The 21,041-nt window shown below is 37.3% G+C and overlaps 1 protein-coding gene across 3 annotated transcripts in view; it reads left to right on the plus strand.

Moving 5' to 3' along the window:
* veph1 (ventricular zone expressed PH domain-containing 1) overlaps positions 1–10,945 on the plus strand; it is a 96,292-nt gene extending 85,347 nt beyond the window's left edge. For all 3 annotated transcript variants that reach the window (XM_055012189.1, XM_055012190.1, XM_055012191.1), the window contains 4 exons: positions 1,129–1,265; positions 5,297–5,350; positions 5,775–5,953; positions 6,196–10,945. In XM_055012189.1, the coding sequence (XP_054868164.1) occupies positions 1,129–1,265; positions 5,297–5,350; positions 5,775–5,953; positions 6,196–6,217 (392 nt within the window). In that variant the 3' untranslated portion in view covers positions 6,218–10,945. The remainder of the gene's footprint in view (positions 1–1,128; positions 1,266–5,296; positions 5,351–5,774; positions 5,954–6,195) is intronic.
* The last annotated feature ends 10,096 nt before the right edge of the window (positions 10,946–21,041 follow it).

The raw sequence follows: 21,041 nt of genomic DNA on the forward strand, positions 1-21,041 counted from the left end.
AACTGAAAGACAAAATGCTTTTTGTCAGTATAAACTGAACAACTCATAAATGTTCACTGGAAGTGGATCAATTCACATTTGTCTGCAGCAGAGTTTCATGCAAATGCAGTTCAAAGTGCTTCAGGGTTATAAAAGGAGGAAGGAAGGAAGGAAATAAAAGTAAATTAAAGACAGAACCGAACTTTAAGATATAAAATAAGTATGACAGTGTTTGACTGGTTGGTTTTACAGTAAATGGATGATGTAAGGCTTATCAACAGGGTGGCTGTGATGTTCTTTACATGCAAAAATGTTCATTGTAATCTCACTTTGTTTGGAGGAAGCTGTGGGGACATTAACCTTAGGATTATCTAGGATATCATTGGCTAAAATGGCCCATCCCTATGTTGCTGTACTAAATGTTTAACCTATAAACAGTATATAATTGATAGCTGTAACCTCCAGGTCTGAGAAGTGTACCAGTTTAGACCTGCATTCTTTCTAATGTCCATCAGGGGGCGACTCCAGTGGTTGCAACAAGGAGTTCAACTGCATTGAAGGCGATGAGAAAATTACCCAACTTTAAATCAACTTTCCTCTTGATTTATTACTTTAGTCATTTTCCTAATGAGTTTTTGGTCTCAGTCACTAGTTTCAGAACTTTTTGAACACAGCAGTGTGTTTATTTTGTAAATTATGGCTCCATTTAGAGTATAACAGACTATTAAACATGACATGTTTTAGGGCGGGGCTACCTTGTGATTGACAAGTCGCTGCTGTATTGTCGTGTCATTGAGTTTTCAGTTGAAAATGGTTTTGATACTTGGTATCAAAAGAGAAAGACAACAACGGCCAAATTCATAACTTGAGTCTTCAGTCTACAAACCAATGGGTGTTGCACAGTTGTTAAGTTTATCTTTGGTTCTTCTTAGAATCCTTGTTTTACGTTCTCCCCCCAGTGGCTGGGGCTCAAACTCAAACTACCCAGGGGCCAGTAGCCAGGTTCCTCAGTCTTTGAAGGGTCTTTAACAATTTGTGTTGTATTTTCATGAATCAACGCTAAGAGGGTCAGAATATTAAACACAAATGTATTTTCTCCTTCTTGTTATTTATTTTTCTTTTTGTTGTTTTGTCCATGTGCGTCTCTAGTTGTGAACCAGGAGGGACAACCTCTAATCGAAGGGAAGCTCAAGGAAAAGCAGGTCCGCTGGAAGTTTATTAAACGCTGGAAAACCCGTTACTTCACCTTGGCAGGAAATCAGCTACTCTTCCGGAGAGGCAAATCAGTACGTAAGCACTGAAAATGAAGCATCCTCACACAAAAACACACACTCACACTGATAAACACACACACATTGTCATGGTCCTCTCTCAGAAAATTGTCATTAATACATCCCTGTTCCGTGTCATTTGTAAAATGATGAAACTCTGCATGAAACAGTGGAAGTCCCATCTCATGATAAGCCCAGCTATCCCATAGGACAATCTGGTGAATCCAACTATAGCGAACCTTGGCAGCAGTGAGGACTCTGGGACTCCCAAGGCCAGAGTGTGAGCTGCAACAACATGAGTCACTCTCCCCGACTATAACTCAAAGCAGATATAATTACGCACAAGTAGCAAACACAGAGGAGGAGGACAGCCTCGTCCACCATGTGTGAGTAACAGAAAGACTGAATATTCTCATTTGAGCAACAGAGAGGAGTTTTTCCCTCAGGACTGCAACAACACAAATTTTCCTCCAATCTCCCTGTATTTACTGTAAGGTTGAACAAATGCTGGAGGATACTGAAGACAAATTTATTGCACAAAGGAAAAATGTGCTTAATCAGAAACATGGAGCAAAAGCAGCACGGCAGAAAATAGGTTGAGGTCAAGTTGTTTTTTCCCAGCTGATATTTTCTATCGACTCAATTCATGAGAGAATCTGATTTATTCAGACGTTTTACTGCAGCTGTGATCATCCATATTTTCATTGTAGTTTATAGCATCTGTCATCTGCGCAAGAAAAACTGTCATAATTATACTAATTTTTATACCTGACAGCAGATTGAGTGTCTTTTGGGTGTTTAAACAGACTTGGCTCCTCAAAGCTAAAATAAAAAGGCACATCCTCATAGAGCAGTATCTGGAAACATGGGGATATTCAGTGGTTGAAATGCAGAAATAGAGTTGAGGTCTCTCTGTCTTTTTTAAAATCCTAACAATAGTCTTTGTGCTCCTATCCAGATGGTAATGGATTCTGGTGTTTTACAGCAGCCACAGATTAGGGAGGTTTTTTGTCTTTGTTTTCAGAGCTTAGTCCATCTCTGCCAGCGCGTTCTGGAGGTGGTTGGTATGTTGTGAAAGACTTTTCTCCCAAGTGGGATGTAAGATTAAAAGGCAAAAAATGTTTTCTTTCCTTCATACTGAATGATCAAGAAGCTTTGACGGTTATTTCCATGAGCATTTAACTAGTAATTGAAATATGACTGAAAAAAGGTTTTTCTTTACATTGTATGTTATAATTGACCTGCAGTGTTTCCTCCACTGAATATTGCATTTTCTCCTTAATTGTGAACAGACAAAGGCTGATGCCAAACTACAGGCAGGTCTCGACATCAGCTTGGCAAGTCCTCATGCTGAACATTAGCCAGAGATGGAGAAAGATCATGAGAATATGACAATAAATGGGGGCATTTGGTGTATTTACATTCTTTCATAGAGCCTGAACTCCATTCATGGTGCAATAGCTGAGACATATAAGCATTAGCAAATGTATGTATATACCCAGTTAACTTTTGGAGTCTTTTCTGCGGCAAAATGTGTATCAACAAATATAATCTGTTTTGTGTTTTTGAGCCTCATATTTACTGTGCGTCACTTTCCAACCTTCCAGGCAGCCATTAGTGTCCACTTATTTCACTGTTAAAGCTGGAGTAGGCAGAAATCTGAAACGGGGAAAGAACAAAAAAGCAATTCAAATACAGATCTTATCCAGCAGCTTTTCCTTCTCTGACCTAAGCTGTCCTATCAGATGGGTGCAACATGTGTTCCATGTCAAGTTTACATGAGCGTAAACATGAAATTAGCCACGACAATAATCAGCCACTCGCATGTTAAATCTACCCTCACAACCTAACAAACAACGACAACACGTTTGGATAATACAGGAAAAAGAAGAAGATTAACAAGCTCAGAATGTTTTTGTTAGCTGTTATAAAACCAGTTCTATGAGCACGGTTTGCTAATATTGTTTTCAGATTATTTTTGATATGTCTGTCTGCCCTTTTTCTGATTGGTTTGCAGTACAGGCAGCCAATGCTAATGCTGCAGGATTCTCTACTCTTCTCTTCTCTATTGAATCACATTTTCCATCATCTAAAAGGATGTACATGTGCATCTGCATTTGTAGAACAGCCATAACTAAAAAACTGAGCCAAGAGGAGATGAAGTTTCCTCTTAGATCACTTGACAATATGATGAAACGCTATAATGGAATTTTTGCCCAATAATGCCTAATAATTCCTGCCTACCACAGCTTTAAGACACTCGAAGCTTGTTTGCATGAGGTTATACATTACAGTAAATATGTTTAAGGGTTTTTTTTTTGTTAATGTAAGCTGTTACTTAGTTGTAATGCAGCTTGCTCCAAAATCTAGCATGCCGTGTGTTTTTAAGTTAAATTTGTCAGAATATCGGAGCAAAAGAGACATAAAAAGCAAACATGCACATCATGGAAAAAACAACATGATTTGACAGAACATAAATTGTTTGTTCAGCAACCAAGTGTAACCGTACTAGTCACTACTCACTGCCAGCTTGTAAAATAAACTCCCTTTTGTCAGCATACAAATATAATTACATACTACAATAACATGAAGACAAATTATTTTTGCTGCTTCAGTGAATATAGACAATAATACGCCAATCTCTCTGTGGCTCCAGTCTTCTAACTTGCATTATTCCCTCCTAAAATGTAAACTGTCAGATGCACTGAACGAATGAATAAGTTACACTGAAGGGACAAAATATTAGCAACACTAAACCTATTTTAAGGATATAGTAAGACATGAGTTAATGGCATTGGATTTATCCATCCATTCATCATCTATACACCACTTAATCCTCATTAGGGTCATTGGGGGCTGGAGTGTGTCCCAGCTGGCTTAGGGTGAAGGCAGGGGACACCCTGGACACGTCACCAGTCTATCACAGGGCTACATATACAGACAAACAATCACACTCACATTCACACCCACGGACCATTTAGAATCACCAATTAACCTCAGCATATTTTTGGACTGTGGGAGGAAGCCGGAGTACCTGGAGAAAACCCACACATGCACAGGGAGAACATGCAAACTCCATGCAGGAAGATCCCAGGTCCTAACCACTGAGCCACTGTGCAGCCAGACTTTCTAGATAATATAAAATCATTTCACTGTATAGCCAAAATCAATTAAACATCTGTGGTGAGCAGGAACCAACCCTCCGCACGGCTGTCCAGGAGGTAAAACTGTGATTATTTGTGTATCTAAATGAATACTTTTCAATACAAATACACAAAGTCACAGCACAGAAAGGATGTGGGCACTTGGTCTGGGTCATCCTGCAGCTCGCTCTGGTTATGTGGTTATAACCACATAACTACCTATGGGGTAAGACAACACGGTTCTGCTGCAATATACACACACAACACCTTCCCACAGTTAGTAAAACACAGACATGATGTGCTGCAGAGCTGCAGGATTTCATTTCCTGCTCAGTAGAAACAATAGAACAATAATGTGTAATTGTTCATTGTGCAAATGGTTTGTTCTGAGGTAACACTTGCGGGAAACAATGCAAGGAAACAGTATTGTTCTCCTGAAATAAAGAGAACACACATGGCACTGCTGCAACAAGAAGTCATTCATATGCTTAAAAAGCTTTTCAGCATGGCCAGATTAGTGTTTATGCGCTTATTTGAATGACTATGAACAAAAAATATGTTACACTGAGAAGATCCCCCATGGAGAAAACTTTTAGCATGTAGTGTAATCGCTCTCTCTCTCAAGATATTTTTATTTATTTGATTTATTTCAGTGTCATGTCCTGATATTGATTCACAGGTTAGATTTATCCTGTTAAGTTAAGCATTAATCTTGTCTATGTGACTAGTAATTGCCAGTATAAGCGCATTTATACACACTGTACCCAAGTGAATTTTGAGGGACTTGCACTTTGCTTGTGTTTTTTCTTTTTATGCACCTTTATAGTTTGACTCCACGGCATTTCAGAGGGAAATTTACTGTTTCTGCACCACATTTATGCTACCTATCTGTCCTCCCTACAGAAAGATGAGCTGGATGACATCCCCATTGAGCTGAGCAAGGTGCAGAGTGTCAAGGTGACTGACCGTTTCCACATTTTGCAGAATCATTTTAATGTTCACTATTAATCACATGCTTTTGCACTATGTGTGCTTGACCTGGTTCCATAGCTCTGCTTTCTACTTTTTCTTTACAGTGTTGCCATTTTATAGCTATTTATATCATCTGATCATGTTACACTGGAGTGTACGAAGGTCCAAATAGTCCCCAGCCAGAGTTTACATAATTCAAGAAGACAGCTCATGTGCCTAAATACTACGAGGAGGATTACATTACAGCTGAACACCGAATGCATGGATTACACTAACGTATGAAAGAAGGAAGCCAAATGACATCAATCTCAACATTGTCAGCAGCAGCAGCTTTCCCCTAGGAGACTCATGCTTCGAGTTTACCATCTTTTCTCCCCTGCTGATGAAGATCTTTCTTCTTTCTCCGCAGGTGGTGGCCAAGAAGCGTCGGGATCGGGGTCTGCCGCGGGCCTTTGAGATCTTCACCGACAGTAAAACCTACGTGCTGAAAGCTCAGGATGAGAAACACGCTGAGGAGTGGCTGCAGTGCATCAACGTGGCTGTAGCTCAGGCCAGAGAGAGGGAGAACAGAGAAGCCACCACCTACCTGTGAGAGCAGCACAGACACAGAGCTACATTCATTCTGTAGGGACAAAAAAAACATCTCAACAAACTCAACACAAATTACACTGCCAGCAGCACTTCACATCTGTAATCAGCGGTGAAACCACTCAAAAACAATCAAAGACTTATTTAGCAGTATTTTTAGAACGACAACTTATTAAACCAGCATATAAAGACTCTTGACATGTGCATCCAAGTATACTGACTCCCTGTACTTGCTGTTACAGTCCACCATGGACCTGCTTATAGGTGTGTGTGACACATCCATCAGTGATTCTACACGAATGTTACAGTATGTGGTTTAAGGTCTGTTTTAAGATCTTCACCTGACTGGACCAAACAGTATGGAAACTGAAAATCTTCTCAAATTTGGACTCTCGCTTCAACGAGCAAACAAAACCAGCATCTGCAGACTCTTGGGATTTCTGAACTCAATGATGCATGATGACTGACTTGTGTTTGAGTCGTATTTAGCAATAAAGGCTTACTAGAAGCACAGACCTCGAACGGACTCATAGCAATAATGAGACTGAACAGTTCCTCTTGAAAGCAGGAAGGATGAGGAGGAGCCTAATGGACAGCAGATGGAAGGCCATTCGATACTAGAATATTGTGTGTGTGTGTGTGTGTGTGTGCGTGTGTGTGTGTGTGCGTGCGTGCGTGTGTGTGTGTTTGTGAGTGAGTGCAATGTGGTCTTAAGCGAATAGTTCAACATTTCAGGAAACATGCTTATTCACTTTCTTGCCAAGAGTTAGATTAATGCATATGAAGCTATAGCCAGAGCAGAGTTACCTTAGTCCTTAACTTGTGGTAAGAAAATGAAATATGTTCCTCAAAATGTCAAACTATCCTTTAAATACATTGTGTTTTCATGTAGGATGTGGATGTACATAATTAATCCAGTGTGTTGAAATCATTTTGTATCATGTATTTTGTTTTATATTCCATATTTCATTACTAACAAACCTAACAAAAACTTTTTGGCCCTATTTTCCATTTCTGTTCTTGTAACAAATGAAGCAAGCGTCAGTGTAGCGATCAGATTTCTGTTCTTTTGCAATCTCGGTTCTGATCGGATCGGGTTATTTCTGGCTTTCCCCAACAAGAAACGTCTGCAACAATTCACTCTGTGTTTTACGAGGAGCAGTGTCAGCTCAACTGTTGCTTAATAATGGAGTTTAGACCACAGACTTCTAAAGCAAATCACAGAAGTAGTAGTGCTATCCTTGTGGATTTAGAATAATTGCCAGTTCAGTCAAATTGATTTAAGACAATTGACTGAAAGGTTTAGTGTGGACAGCCAAAGAGTTGAAGGTGAGCGCCCTTATTTTAAAACAAGCCCTTCCTGAACAGTTTTAAAGCTTGTGTGTTTTGCGGTCTTTTGTCCAAACTATGAGGCTGAATTAAGTGAGGACCCTCTTCAGATTTCAGTCAGAAAACTCATCTCCACTTAATCCTATTTATACAATATTCTGCCTGAAGTATATCTATGGCAACGCCTCTTTAAAGCACTGGAACTCCCTCATGTTATTCGCTAACCGGGAAGCAGACGACAAACGTCTTGACCCAGTTAAGCTCTGAACCTCCAGCACCAGACAAGCGTTCACGGTTTGGCCGTGGCGAATCAATTATTTTGCACGATGTCTGATTTTGATGTTTATCTGGATCCACATCAGAGGTGTGTGTCACCCACAGGTGAACGCCTCCTTGGTGCTGAATGCTTTTGGTTAAAAAATGTAAAATTCAATGTTCTGAATATATTCAAAATGCCGGAGGTGGTCTTCAACTGAACTCGTGTGACAGACAAGCAAATTCTCTTTGGTCTGAGTTTGTCCTACAGCTAGAAGCCTGTCAGCTGTGCGCATGCAGCCATAACAGTCTTTCCCACTGGGTTGGGTTACCTCTGTTTGTACTTTTTGCCTCCCCTCCCACATGGCAGAACTGACCTGCATCTGCTTACACATAGTATTATTTACACCATGCCTCTCCTTCACAATTTAATTCCCTCCTCGCACCTTATTTCAGTTTTATGACCTACATACACAGCTGGCTATGCACCCCAAAGTCGGGGGGATTTTCCACAATGACTGAATCCAGAGTCTTTATAAAAAGTAACATAATTAAAATAAACATATGTAGCCTTGGTAGAGGTGAGGCTGTATGTATGTCAATGTCTCAGCAAATATTTAACAGATTAAGGTGATGCTTGGTACATTTGACACTCATGGTGTTTGGTTACTTTCCCTTCAGTGCCCAGCAGAAGATTTATAATTGTAATATTAAGTTAAACCTCAACAATAGCTATCAAATTGGGTACAATCGTGTCCCCCTCAATTAACCTAAAGAAACTAACCTCTTAACGTTTTTTATTTTGCTTTGTTATCTGGTAGAAATTCTATTCTGTCCGCTATTTTGGTTTAGCATGATAACACCATAAATTTAATGGTTAAAAAACATAACTGCTAAACATCAACATGGTGATACTGTGAGCATGTTAGTGATGGCGTCGTCATGGCACTAGCACTCATTCACAGCTGTTCATCAAGAAAACAGGTTTGTCTAAAACGCGTGATTTCTAATGTAGATTATTATATATGGTATTATATTGATTATTTATATAGTACTATATATTATAGGAAGCAAACCCCCAAGTGTGGAGCTTTTGTCTCCCCCTCGTGGCAGTGAGGATAATTACACAAACTCCATTTATATGCTTATGACATATCTAGACCTGAATCCCTCCTCTGAGCAGATTTTTTTTTTCCATTTGAAGCATCATAAACTTTTCTTGGATGCCTCCGAGGTATTTCCACCACCGGTTCTGTTTTACTTCTAGTTCCATTATTGCTACTGTTGCTCCCATCTACAGCTCAGGCCAATCAGTCATTGCCAGTAGATATAAATTTCTGCAAAAAACTGATCTTTAAAGATTATAGTACATGTATAAATCAACATAAAAGTAAATATAGAGAACACGGTTAACAAATCTTAACAATATTATACTTGGTTATGTATTTATTATGAAAAGTGATCTAATGTTACATATCTGTGAGTGGCAAAGGTGTGTGAACCTTTGCTCTCAGAATCTGTTTCAGTGTGTTTCTGTGGTGTGACCCTCTTGTGCAACAATAACTGCAAGTAAACATTTCTGCTAACTGTTGATCAGTTCTGCATATCAGTTTATAGGAATTTTAGTCCATTCCTTTGCACAGAACAGCTCCGGCTCTGGGATGTTGGTGGGTTTCCTCCTCACCAACAGTGTTGTTCTTTCTCGAAACATTACACTTCTAATTTAAACCATAAAACCTCTATTTTGGTCTCATCTGTCCAACAAAACACTTCCCAAAGCCTTGTGGCTTAACCATATGATCTTTAGCAAACTACAGATAGACAGTAGTGTTTTATTTTTTGTTTTTTTGGACAGCAGTGGCTTGGCTCTTAGAGGGATCTTTGTCAGTCCATCTCTCCTGGGCAAAGCAACAAGGATCTAGAGTTTCCTCCATTTGTACACAATCTGTCTGACTGTGTGTGATTGGTGGAGTCCAAACTCTTCAGGGATATTTCTGCAATCTTTTCTAGCCTGATGAGCATCAACAACTCTTTTTCTGAGCTTCTTAGAAATCTGCCTCGTTTGTGCCATGACACACTTCCACAAACATCCAGGCTTGCGTGCATTCATTGTGAGGATCAGACTTTGGCAGATGCCTGTTCTTTAAATCCCACAGAGCGTCTACGTGCACCTGACTGTCATCCCACTGATTATAAACACCAGACTCATTCCACCTTCAGATTACCTGCTAATCCTGACTTTCACATACTTTGCCACTCACAGATTTGTAATACCTGATCATGTTTCTCAATAAATAAATGGCCAAGTGCAGTATTTTGTCTTATTATATTAAAATTAGGTCCATCTGCTCTTCAATGAAAATCTGATGATGTTTTCGGTCAATTTATGCAGACATACAGAAAATTCTAAACTCCCAAGCACCATTGTAAAACTATAACACACAGAGAGATTGACCTGGCACTGATAGGCTTAATCAGCATTGTGTAAACTCATGTGGCAGGAATGTAACAGATGTTCATGTATATGTACAAGTCCAGCTTTAAATCCACATTCTGTCTAGTATATGTACAATGAGGCTGACGTTGCTCTTTTTAGTTGCAAAATGTTGATTTCTTGCTGTTTGAAGGGAATGTCTCATAATATAAATGTCAAAGTTGTCTGAAAGTAGCAATGTGAGCTCTCAGTGCTGTCACACTGCCATGTTAGCCTTGTTTCCAAACCTCTGCGGCCGATGTTTGTTAGTGGAAACCAGCAGCAGTTGTTTTTAGGGTACTTTCCTCATCATAAAATACATTTGTAGGCAGCTGTATAAATATTGTAGAGGACAGATACTGTAGCAACTATCTATCTATCTATCTATCTATCTATCTATCTATCTATCTATCTATCTATCTATCTAGTTTTTACTTGCAGTCATTTAAAGCACAATGAGATTACATTTACAGTCCAACTATGAGGATGGAAACTGCTGTAGATTTCAACAATCACAAAGACTGTGAAGATGATTAAGTATTAAAGAATGTATAAAAACATGAGCATAAATATCAGCCTTTTGTAAAGAATCGTAGATTTTCTTTTTTGACTTTATAGTGTTGTTAAATTACATTTGATTTTTGATATGAGCTCAGTATTTATTTTTACAAGTGCTATTGCAAGGATCCAATCATGTCTTGAAAGACTACTGAAACAATGAATGACAGATTTTACTCTGTGTCTTCCCATCTTTCTCCTTCTCTTGTTTTTATATTACTGCAAATTAATACTGCAAACAAATGAATGCTGTATTTTATTGACAGTTAAATTGCTGTTGTTATGGACTGTATATTTGCCTGTTGCACCTTGCGCATGTCTCCCTTCTTGTCTTTTTCCCGACAGAATTGTAAAAATAAACCTTTACAATCAACAAACTCTTTCGCCTTTGGTTTTGTTTTGCTCGCTTGGATTGCAAAAATATAGAAACAAGACAATTCAGGAAGTTGAATAATGGTTTCCTGGCTATTCATGAGAAGAAAATGAGAAACAGATTTGAGCTAAGTGTGCATTGTTTGCGTGCAAGTCCAGCTTTATCTCATTTGTTCAGTTGAGTTCATTTATTGGGTTGTTGAACTGAGGCTTGTTCATGCTGACTGTGATCTGTCACTTCAGTGCTTCGGCAGAGAAACATTGACAGCACTGATTGTCACTAATCTCCTGGAGATCATGACGTTACATCCCAATGTAAATCACAGCCGTGACATCAGTTTAATGATGCTATACGACTGAACAGACCCACATTACACATCCAAACAAACTCATGTGCAGAGACAAAGAGAGGATCGCTAAAATTATTCCATATGTTCACCAAACAAACCCAGACATTCTTTATTCTGTGCGTATATCTTGTTTGTGTGATCCAAACGTTGTCTCCAACCCCTACAGATTGGATCTTTCTCCCACGGTTCTGATGTTTCTGATCCAGAAACCAGTTTTACACATCAGTTGAAATGAGGTTGGTGGAGCTGATTACTTGAAATTCCCAAACTTCCATTATGTTCCCATTTCTGGCATTTTAAAGCTCTTCAAGAAACAGATTTCCTCAGGCATGAAAGAGGAACGAAAGGGGAACCACCTCAACCACAAGTGTTACGGAGCATTTGGCAATAAGTAAAGTGTCTGCTTTGATACAGAACAGAACCTCTTCAAGCTGTTGGAGCTTCTTGGAACATTCAGATTCAAACAAATCATGATTTCAACATTTTGACATTCTGAATGTCAGTACACACTTTTTCATTAGTCTGATATCTACTGATGCTAAATGTTCCTACTAGAACCAAATATCCAACACAAAAATTTCTTTATCCATCATAATTATATGATGTAAAGGTGCAAACATGACCTCATTGTTTGATATACAACATCCATCCATCCATTATCTATACATCACTTAATCCTCATTCGGGCCTTTGAGGGAGGCTGGAATTTATCCCTGCTGACTTTGAGTGAAGGCCTAAACACCCTGGGCAGGTCACCAGTCTATCGTAGAGCTACATATACAGACAAACAATCACACTCACATTCACACCTACGGACAATTTAGGGTTTGATATACAACATAAAGCCAATATCTATGTAGATGCTAAAATACCTCAGAATCACCGAGATGATTACTTCATAGTGTCAGTCACCAGTGAATACCAGCACTTTTGTAATCATAAAGATCTTTGTCAAGAGAGGATGGAAGTCACATGTCTGTCCCTTTCTCCCCTCTATCAATCTCCATGGACATTTTTAAAAGTGCAGCGCCATCGGATAAATCACATCCTCTCATACTAACACTTCATCCATACACGAAGATCTTTCTGTTTAACACACAAAAGACTTTGACAAGATCCATCTTCCTACAACCAGAAGGTTTATCAAAGGACCAGTGTTTCTCTGATATTTGCAGATCTGCAGCTTTATATATCAAGTTTTCAGTAAACTATAAATACTGGGTCCGTGTATATTTTGGCAATTGGATTGTCCGTTCTGAAACAGGTATTGAAAAACAAAAAACGAGTGGTTATTTGAATTTCGTTTTAAAATACAAAAATTTAAATTGAAATACAAGGCGTTTTTCCTTTTCATGGTCAAAAAAGGATATACAAAACTCTAAAAATGCTTTGATTTTCATTTTATATTTAGAATAACAAAAAAGTAAAATCAGTAACAGACAGAAACGAAAAAAGGTCCGTTTTTTCATTTTCTGAGACCGGAAGTGGTCATCAGCAAGTGTGGAGCCAAACAGAGTAGGGTGCATAGACTGTTATTTTTTTCGTTAGTTTTCATGGTCAAAACGAGAGATCAGGTGGCCGATCTTAACATAAATCAATACTGAATTTTTTTATAGAGTGTTAAAGTTTTGCGAAGCCAGGGGGCGGGGTTACTTGATTGACTGTCTGGTCTGGAATGATTGACAGGTCCTATGGAGGAGGCAGCAGAGACTCTGCTCTCCTCATTTGGATTAATCCTGACACTGAAGGGACTCTGATAGTTCGGTAAGTTAATGTTTATTTTCGTATCGGTGCTGCTTTTAATGCACTTTATATGCAGCTTTAGTGTCAGATATAATGTGTGCCGTGCACTCCAGATGTTGGTGGAGTTTATTTCTGTGTGTGTCGACCAGAGAAGAGAGTTAGCATCCGGTAAATAGTAGTTTTAATGTTAGCGATGCTAACCGAGCTAGCTGCTCAGTCATAGCATGATTAAAGCTAACGTAGCATTAAGCTAACGATGTTTGTATTGAGTTTCATGTAAACAGCTGAAGTGTGTTGTGTTACTGTAATGTAGTGCATTTAGTTAATAAAACTGTTCATGGAGACGCTGGTTCACATTAATGTAACGTTTAGAAAACCTAAATGTGATTAAAACAGTCAGGTTAAGGTTCTGTGTTGTCAGTGGTCCTGAATATCTGCTGTCTCTGAAGTTAAACTGGATGAAAACAGTCAATCTACTCTATAACGGTTAATGTTGTTTGATGACTGATTCACATGTTGTAGTACACCTTTGTGCAGATTAGAAAAAATAACCTCCCAGAATATGACCAAAGTAATGATGAACACTACAGTTCTTATATTTAAATTACAGCACAGATAAGCTGGATAATAAAATCCTCTCCTCTAAAGCTAAAGTGACTACAGGCCTTTCTGTCTTTCAGTAACTGGAAAACTATACATGACAGAGGAAATCTTTCCAGGGATACTGTGACATCTGTCTTCATCTCAGGTGTCTCATGTTCACTGTGAGGATCTTCTCAGTAAAGCCAACAGAAGGAAAACCTCATCTGGATGTGAAGAAGGAGACTGAATGGATGACATCCTCAGTGAACCGCTTCCTGTTTAGCTTTCACTTACAGGACAGACCAACTCTCAGCTGTTTCTTATTCTCTGTTCTTAGTATTCAGGGATTCTATTTATCACCTTTAACTTCATCTCTGCTGTTGTAGCAGAACTACAATATAAAAAGTCCATGTTATTTATAGCAGATATGCAGCATTAAAACATCAACACATTCAGGTCAAGAGCTTCATTATTATCTTTAGTGCACATTCAAAAACTACAGTTTAACTATTGTGAACTGTAAAGAAGTGTAAACACATGAAATACATGGATGAAATAAATAATGTGTTGCTGACAGTGATGTGTAAATAGTGAACAGTCACAAGACAAGTTGTATTATGAAGAGAAGAGCTGAATCTGCAGCATTATTGTTATTACTGGAAGGATGAGGAGAACATCAGTGCTGCTCTTCCTCACAGTGATGAAGGAGAGAAGACTCTTCAGACAACCACAGCTGGATGTTCATGTTCTCTGGAGCTCACAGTCCATCAGACCAGATGTTCCCAATGATCCAGACCAAGGCTGGAAGGAAAAGACACTAATAGTGAGGAAACGATCCACAAGGTTCTTTCATTCCAACTGCAGGAACATTAAATATCAGAACACATCTGCATATGAATGGAACACAACAGAGTGTTGTAGTTTGTCCTATTTTTTAATCTTATGGAAATGTTTGTTTTCCTGGTTGAGGCTAAAGACCATTTTACTGCCTTAGATGGACAATCAAGTTTATTCTATTTTATTCTAATGTATCATTAGCATTAACATGAGCTCCACAGTTATCTGACCATACACTGTTGTAGAGAAAAAAACTGAAGCAAAGAACAGCGATATTAAATCAGAACTGAACTGAGAGATTAACATTCATCAGTAACAGTTCTGTGGAGGAACATTGATGTAGATTTATTTATATCTGCTGATAATTAAAACTGCAGTTATCGACCCATTATGATTGATCAGCTGTGATCTGCAGGAAACTTAGCTACAGCTTACAGTTAACTAGTTTATGACACTGACTAACCTGATTTAGCATCAGCGTTAACACTAAATGAGGAAACCTAATCTCAGATTTACAGAACTGTAAAACACAATGTTAGAACATGTTTATATCAGAGGTTACAGTCTGATGTTAACTTACAGTAACTTCACTGCTTTATATGTGATGTTGTCCAGATGTGGAGAAGAGTACAACTAGTTACAAAAAGGACTTACCTGTAGAGTTCATCTTCACTTTTAGATGCAAACCTTGTTAGCAGCAGCAGGTAAACAGCAGAAGCCGTAAATGAGGGCGGAACAGAGCGACCGCGGCTCTCAGTGAGTCTGACCAATCACTGTTCTCCGGCTCTCAGTCTAACCAATCACCGCTCTCCGGCTCTGCAGGCCATACTATTGGGGGCTCCCGGTGAACAGGAGGATTTTATTAGAGGAAGTCAGGCCCAGTCACACAGAAACGTTAGACCTCACACTGAAACGGAGCTACAGCTCTGTGTCTTGTAGAAGATTTATTTTCAAAGCTACATGTGTGACGGTAATAATCCGTGCCAGAGCAGACCCCATTAGCACTTCCGCTAGGTCGGCTAATCCTTCCGGTCATTCAAGGGACGCTGTTGTCGGTAATGTAGCCAGAATATGGATTATTTTTTCGTTTGGGCTTGACAACGCCGAGAACAGAAATATTCAGAGCAAGTGGAGCAGCTAGCTAACGCTCATTACAGTTTGATTTACATTTTCAAAGTCACATTTTTGAAATCCCGCAATTTTTCCGTAAAACAAATCACGGCTTTTATTTTGAAAGAGATACCTGGAAACGTTGTTTATCCGTAATTCCGCTACCTGGACTGAACGTGGGCTGCAGTTCCCGTTATTTAAACATCAATATGATGTATAAAAGCAGATGGACTTCATATATTTCACTATGCAGACATTTTTATTGATTTCCAGTACATTTTATAGGCATAAATATATTTGATACAAATATTAGAAATGGATATCTGTTTCCTCATAATAATTTAGTTAATGCAATTAAATGTTCATCAGTGATTCATCTTTAGTGTGAAACTTTTACTTTGCACCTATATTTTTTGAAAATGTCGGTCATTTTAAGGTAAGATAAATAAGTATAAATAAGGTATATAAATAAGACATTAAAGGATGGTTTTCTTAGGTAAATGAATTTAAGGTTTATTTGACTGAAATCTTTCAGTCAATGCTGTGTTTCTTTCAATTTGAAATATGTCAATTTAATTAATACAGCTCAATCAGTTACATTTTATATTATTAAGAATTCTTATTCAGTTTAACACTAGATGATGTATCAGTTCATTGAGTATTTCAGAGACAGTTTTTTTTTCAATTATCTGTATTTAAAGTGATATTATTAAAATATAATTGCAATGTAACAGCAGCAACATAAGAAACGACCACATATACAAAGGAAGTGCAGCTACTTTAATATAAAAAAATGATCTATCAGAACCTGGGGAAAGTGCAGCTAAAGTTAAGTTAGCGAAACTACAGATAAGCAACGTTTCCATTTACTTCCAGAAAAATAAAAGCCTCATATTTGCTATTTACTAAACAAAAATCATTTAACCCAACACTTCCACCAAGTTTGTTTTAGTTTGTTGGTATTTATCGGTGGAGCAGCAGCACATTTTCCACAGACAGTTTTACTGTCCGTTTTCTTGTTTTAATCAGTTTTCAGTTCAGTAATTGAGTCCTTCGGCTGATTGGACCAACAGACACTGAAGGACTGAAGGTAATAAATGATAATTTACCGATCAGTGCCAGTTTTAATGAACTTTACGTTCAACTTCAGAGTCAGATATAATGTGAGCAGTGAACCCCAGGAGTTGGTGGAGTTTATTTGTGTGTTTGTTGACCAGAGAAGAGTTAGCATCCAGAGAATATTAGCTTTGATGTGAATTAGCAATGCTAACCAAGCGAGCTGACCAGTCCTGATTATCAGCTAAATGTAGCATCAAGCTAACGATGTTTGTGTTGTTTCCTGTCAGCAGCTGAAGTGTGTTGTGTTCCTGTAATGTGGATGTTCATAAAACCTTGGCTGGTTGACGTTAATGTAACGTTCAGGAAACTTAAATGTGATTAAAACAGTAACGTTAATGTTCTAGTTGTCAGTAATCAGCTTTAATTTGACACTAAAACAAACTCTGATACTTTTAAATAACATCAGTTCCATGAATTTGTTGAAAATTGTCTCATTTGTTGTGATGTTGCTGCTTATTCATTAAAACCAGATGATCCGTGTTGAAGATACGTTTAGTTCTAGTATCAGAAGTACAAGAAAGAAAATGGAAGTTTAGTTCTGCTACGTCAAAGATTTCAGGAATAAAATAACTAAATGAGTCTTTATGCCTCAAACTTTACTTTACAATAATGAAATAATGAAATAATCACAGATAATAAAAATATAAATAGCAGAGAAAACCTGAGAGAATAATTTCCTGAAAAGCCTGTGAAGGAAAGGCAGCTTTTTATCCTGAAAGATCAGAATCAGCTCCAACATCTGCATCTGACAGCATCAAGTCAACCAGAAAGAAAAGACAAAAGAAAATGACTTCTTTCTGATCACATCTGTTCCGCTGCTCACAGGCTGCTGCTGCTCACATTCTTCACATTTACTGTCCACTTTTAAAAGTTCACCACCATAGATTATTATGTGGTTCAAAAAGCGCAAAACGATAGGATGTTGCCTAAAATTGTCATGTAAGATATGTGGTTCAAAAAATATAATAGTGCAGTATATTGTCAAAATAGTATGTTATTCAAGAAAACATCAGAGTATAATATTTCGTCTAAAAAATGCCAGAGAATAGTATAGCATGTTGTCCAAAAAAGTCATAGTATAGCATGTCGCCCAACAAACATCATAGTATAGCATGTCGTCCAAAAAAAGTCACAATTTAGCCTGTCGTCCAAAAAACGTCATAGTATAGCATGTCATCCAAAAAACGTCATAGTATAGCATGTTGTCCAAAAAACATCATAGTATAGCATGTCACTCAAAAAACATCATAGTATAGCATGTCACTCTAAAAACGTCATAGTATAGCATGTCGCTCTAAAAACATCATAGTATAGCATGTCGTCCAAAAAACATCATAGTATAGCATGTCGCTCTAAAAACGTCATAGTATATCATGTCGCTCAACAAACATCATAGCATAGCATGTCGTCCAAAAAAGTTCACCGCTATAGATTATTATGTGGTTCAAAAAGCGCAAAACGATAGGATGTTGCCTAAAATTGTCATGTACGATATGTGGTTCAAAAAATATAATAGTGCAGTATATTGTCAAAATAGGATGTTATTCAAGAAAACATCAGAGTATAATATGTCGTCTAAAAAATGCCAGAGAATAGTATAGCATGTTGTCCAAAAAAGTCATAGTATAGCATGTCGTCCAACAAACGTCATAGCATAGCATGTTGTCCAAAAAACATAGTATAGCATGTTGTTGAAAAAAACGTCATAGTGTAGCATGTCATCCAACAAACGTAATAGCATAGCATGTTGTCCAACAAACATCATAGTATAGCATGTCGCCCCAAAAAACGTCATAGTATAGCATGTCGCTCAAAAAACATCATAGTATAGCAGGTCACTCTAAAAACGTCATAGTATAGCATGTCGTCCAAAAAACATCATAGTATAGCATGTTGCTCTGAAAAACATCATAGTATAGCATGTTGCTCTGAAAAACATCATAGTATTGCATGTCACTCGAAAAATGTCATAGTATAGCATGTCACTCAAAAAACATCACAGTATACCATGTCGTCCAAGAAACATCATAGTATAGCATGTCGCTCTAAAAACATCATAGCATGGCATGTCGCTCAAAAAACGTCATAGTATAGCATGCCGCTCATAAAACATCATAGTATAGCATGTCACTCTAAAAACGTCATAGTATAGCATGTCGCTAAATATCATTTTTCAACATGTTGTAAAAATGTCCCATATGATGAAATAATGTAAAGCAGGCTGTGAAAAACACTGCAGAAAGGTTTTCTTTGAAAAAAAAAATCATCATGAATTTTGGCGCAAAAAAACGCCATACTATACTATGTCGAAAAATGTCATTTTTCAACATGTTGTGAAAACATGCCATATGATGAAATAATGTAAAGTAGGCTGTGAAAAACACTCCAGAAAGGTTTTCTTTGAAAAAAAAAATCATCATGAATTTTGGCGCAAAAAAAACGCCATAGTATACTGTGTTGAAAAACATGCGATTTTTCAGCATGTTTTAAAACATGCCATATGATGAAATAATGTAAAGTAGGCTGTGAAAACACTCCAGAAAGGTTTTCTTTGAAAAAAAAATCATCATGAATTTTTGCACAAAAGAAACGCCATAGTATACTATGTCAAAAAAAATGCGATTTTTCAACATGTTGTAAAAACATACCATATGATGAAATAATATAAAGCAGCCTGTGAAAAACACTCCAGAAAGGTTTTTTTGAAAAAAAAAATCATCATGAATTGTTGCGCAAAAAAACGCCATAGTATACTATGTCGAAAAATGTCATTTTCCAACATGTTGTGAAAACATGTCAAATGATGAAATAATGTAAAGGAGAGCGTGAAAAACACTCCAGAATGGTTTTCTTTAAAAAAAAAAAATCATGAATTTTGGCGCAAAAAAAACGCCATAGTATACTATGTCGAAAAATGTCATTTTTCAACATGTTGTGAAAACGTGCCATATGATGAAATACTGTAAAGCAGGCTGTGAAAAACACTGCAGAAAGGTTTTCTTTGAAAAAAATATCGTCATGAATTTTGGCGCAAAAAACGCCATAGTATACTATGTCGAAAAAAATGCGATTTTTGAACATGTTGTAAAAACGTGCCATATGATGAAATAATGTAAAGGAGGCCGTGAAAAACACTCCAGAAAGGTTCTCTTTGAAAAAAAAATCATCATGCATTTTGGCGCAAAAAAAGGCCATAGTATACTATGTCGAAAAAAAAATGCGATTTTTCAACATGTTGTAAAAACGTGCCATATGATGAAATAATGTAAAGTAGGTCGTGAAAAACACTCCAGAAAGTTTTTCTTTAAAAAAAAAAATCATCATGAATTTTGGCGCAAAAAAAACGCCATAGTATACTATGGCGAAAAAAAAATGCGATTTTTGAACATGTTGTAAAAATGTGCCATATGATGAAATAATGTAAAGTAGGCTGTGAAAAACACTCCAGAAAGGTTTTCTTTGAGAAAAAAATCATGAATTTTGCCGCAAAAAAAACACCTTAGTATACTATATCGAAAAAAAATGTGATTTTTCAACATGTTATAAAAACGTGTCATATGGTGAAATAATGTAAAGGAGGCCGTGAAAAACACTCCAGAAAGATTTTCTTTGAAAAAAAAATGATGAATTTTGGCGCAAAAAAAACGCCATAGTATACTATGTCGAAAAAAAGTGTGATTTTTCAACATGTTGTAAAAACTTGCCATATGATGAAATAATGTAAAAGAGGCCGTGAAAAACACTCCAGAAAGTTTTTCTTTGAAAAAAAAATCATCATGAATTTTGGCGCAATAAAAACGCCATAGTATACTATGTCGAAAAATGTCATTTTTCAACATGTACAAACATGCCATATGATAAAATATTGTAAGGCAGGCTTTTAAAAACTCTCCAGAAAGGTTGTCTTTGAAAAAAAAATCATGAATTGTGGCGCAAAAAAAACGCCATAGTATACTATGTCGAAAAAAAAATGCAATTTTTCAACATGTTGTAAAAACCTGCCATATGGTGAAATAATGTAAAGCAGCCTGTGAAAAACACTCCAGAAAGGTTTTTTTTTGAAAAAAAAAATCATCATGAATTGTGGCGCAAAAAAACGCCATAGTATACTATGTCGAAAAATGTCATTTTCCAACATGTTGTGAAAACATGTCAAATGATGAAATAAAGTAAAGGAGAGCGTGAAAAACACTCCAGAAAGGTTTTCTTTGAAAAAAAAAATCATCATGAATTTTGGCGCAAAAAAAAGGCCACAGTATACTGTCGAAAAATGTCATTTTTCAACATGTTGTGAAAAAATGCCATATGATGAAATAATGTAAAGCAGGCTGTGAAAAACACTCCAGAAAGGTTTTCTTTG

This window comes from Amphiprion ocellaris, chromosome 7 (assembly GCF_022539595.1).
Source record: "Amphiprion ocellaris isolate individual 3 ecotype Okinawa chromosome 7, ASM2253959v1, whole genome shotgun sequence".
NCBI lineage: Eukaryota > Metazoa > Chordata > Actinopteri > Pomacentridae > Amphiprion > Amphiprion ocellaris.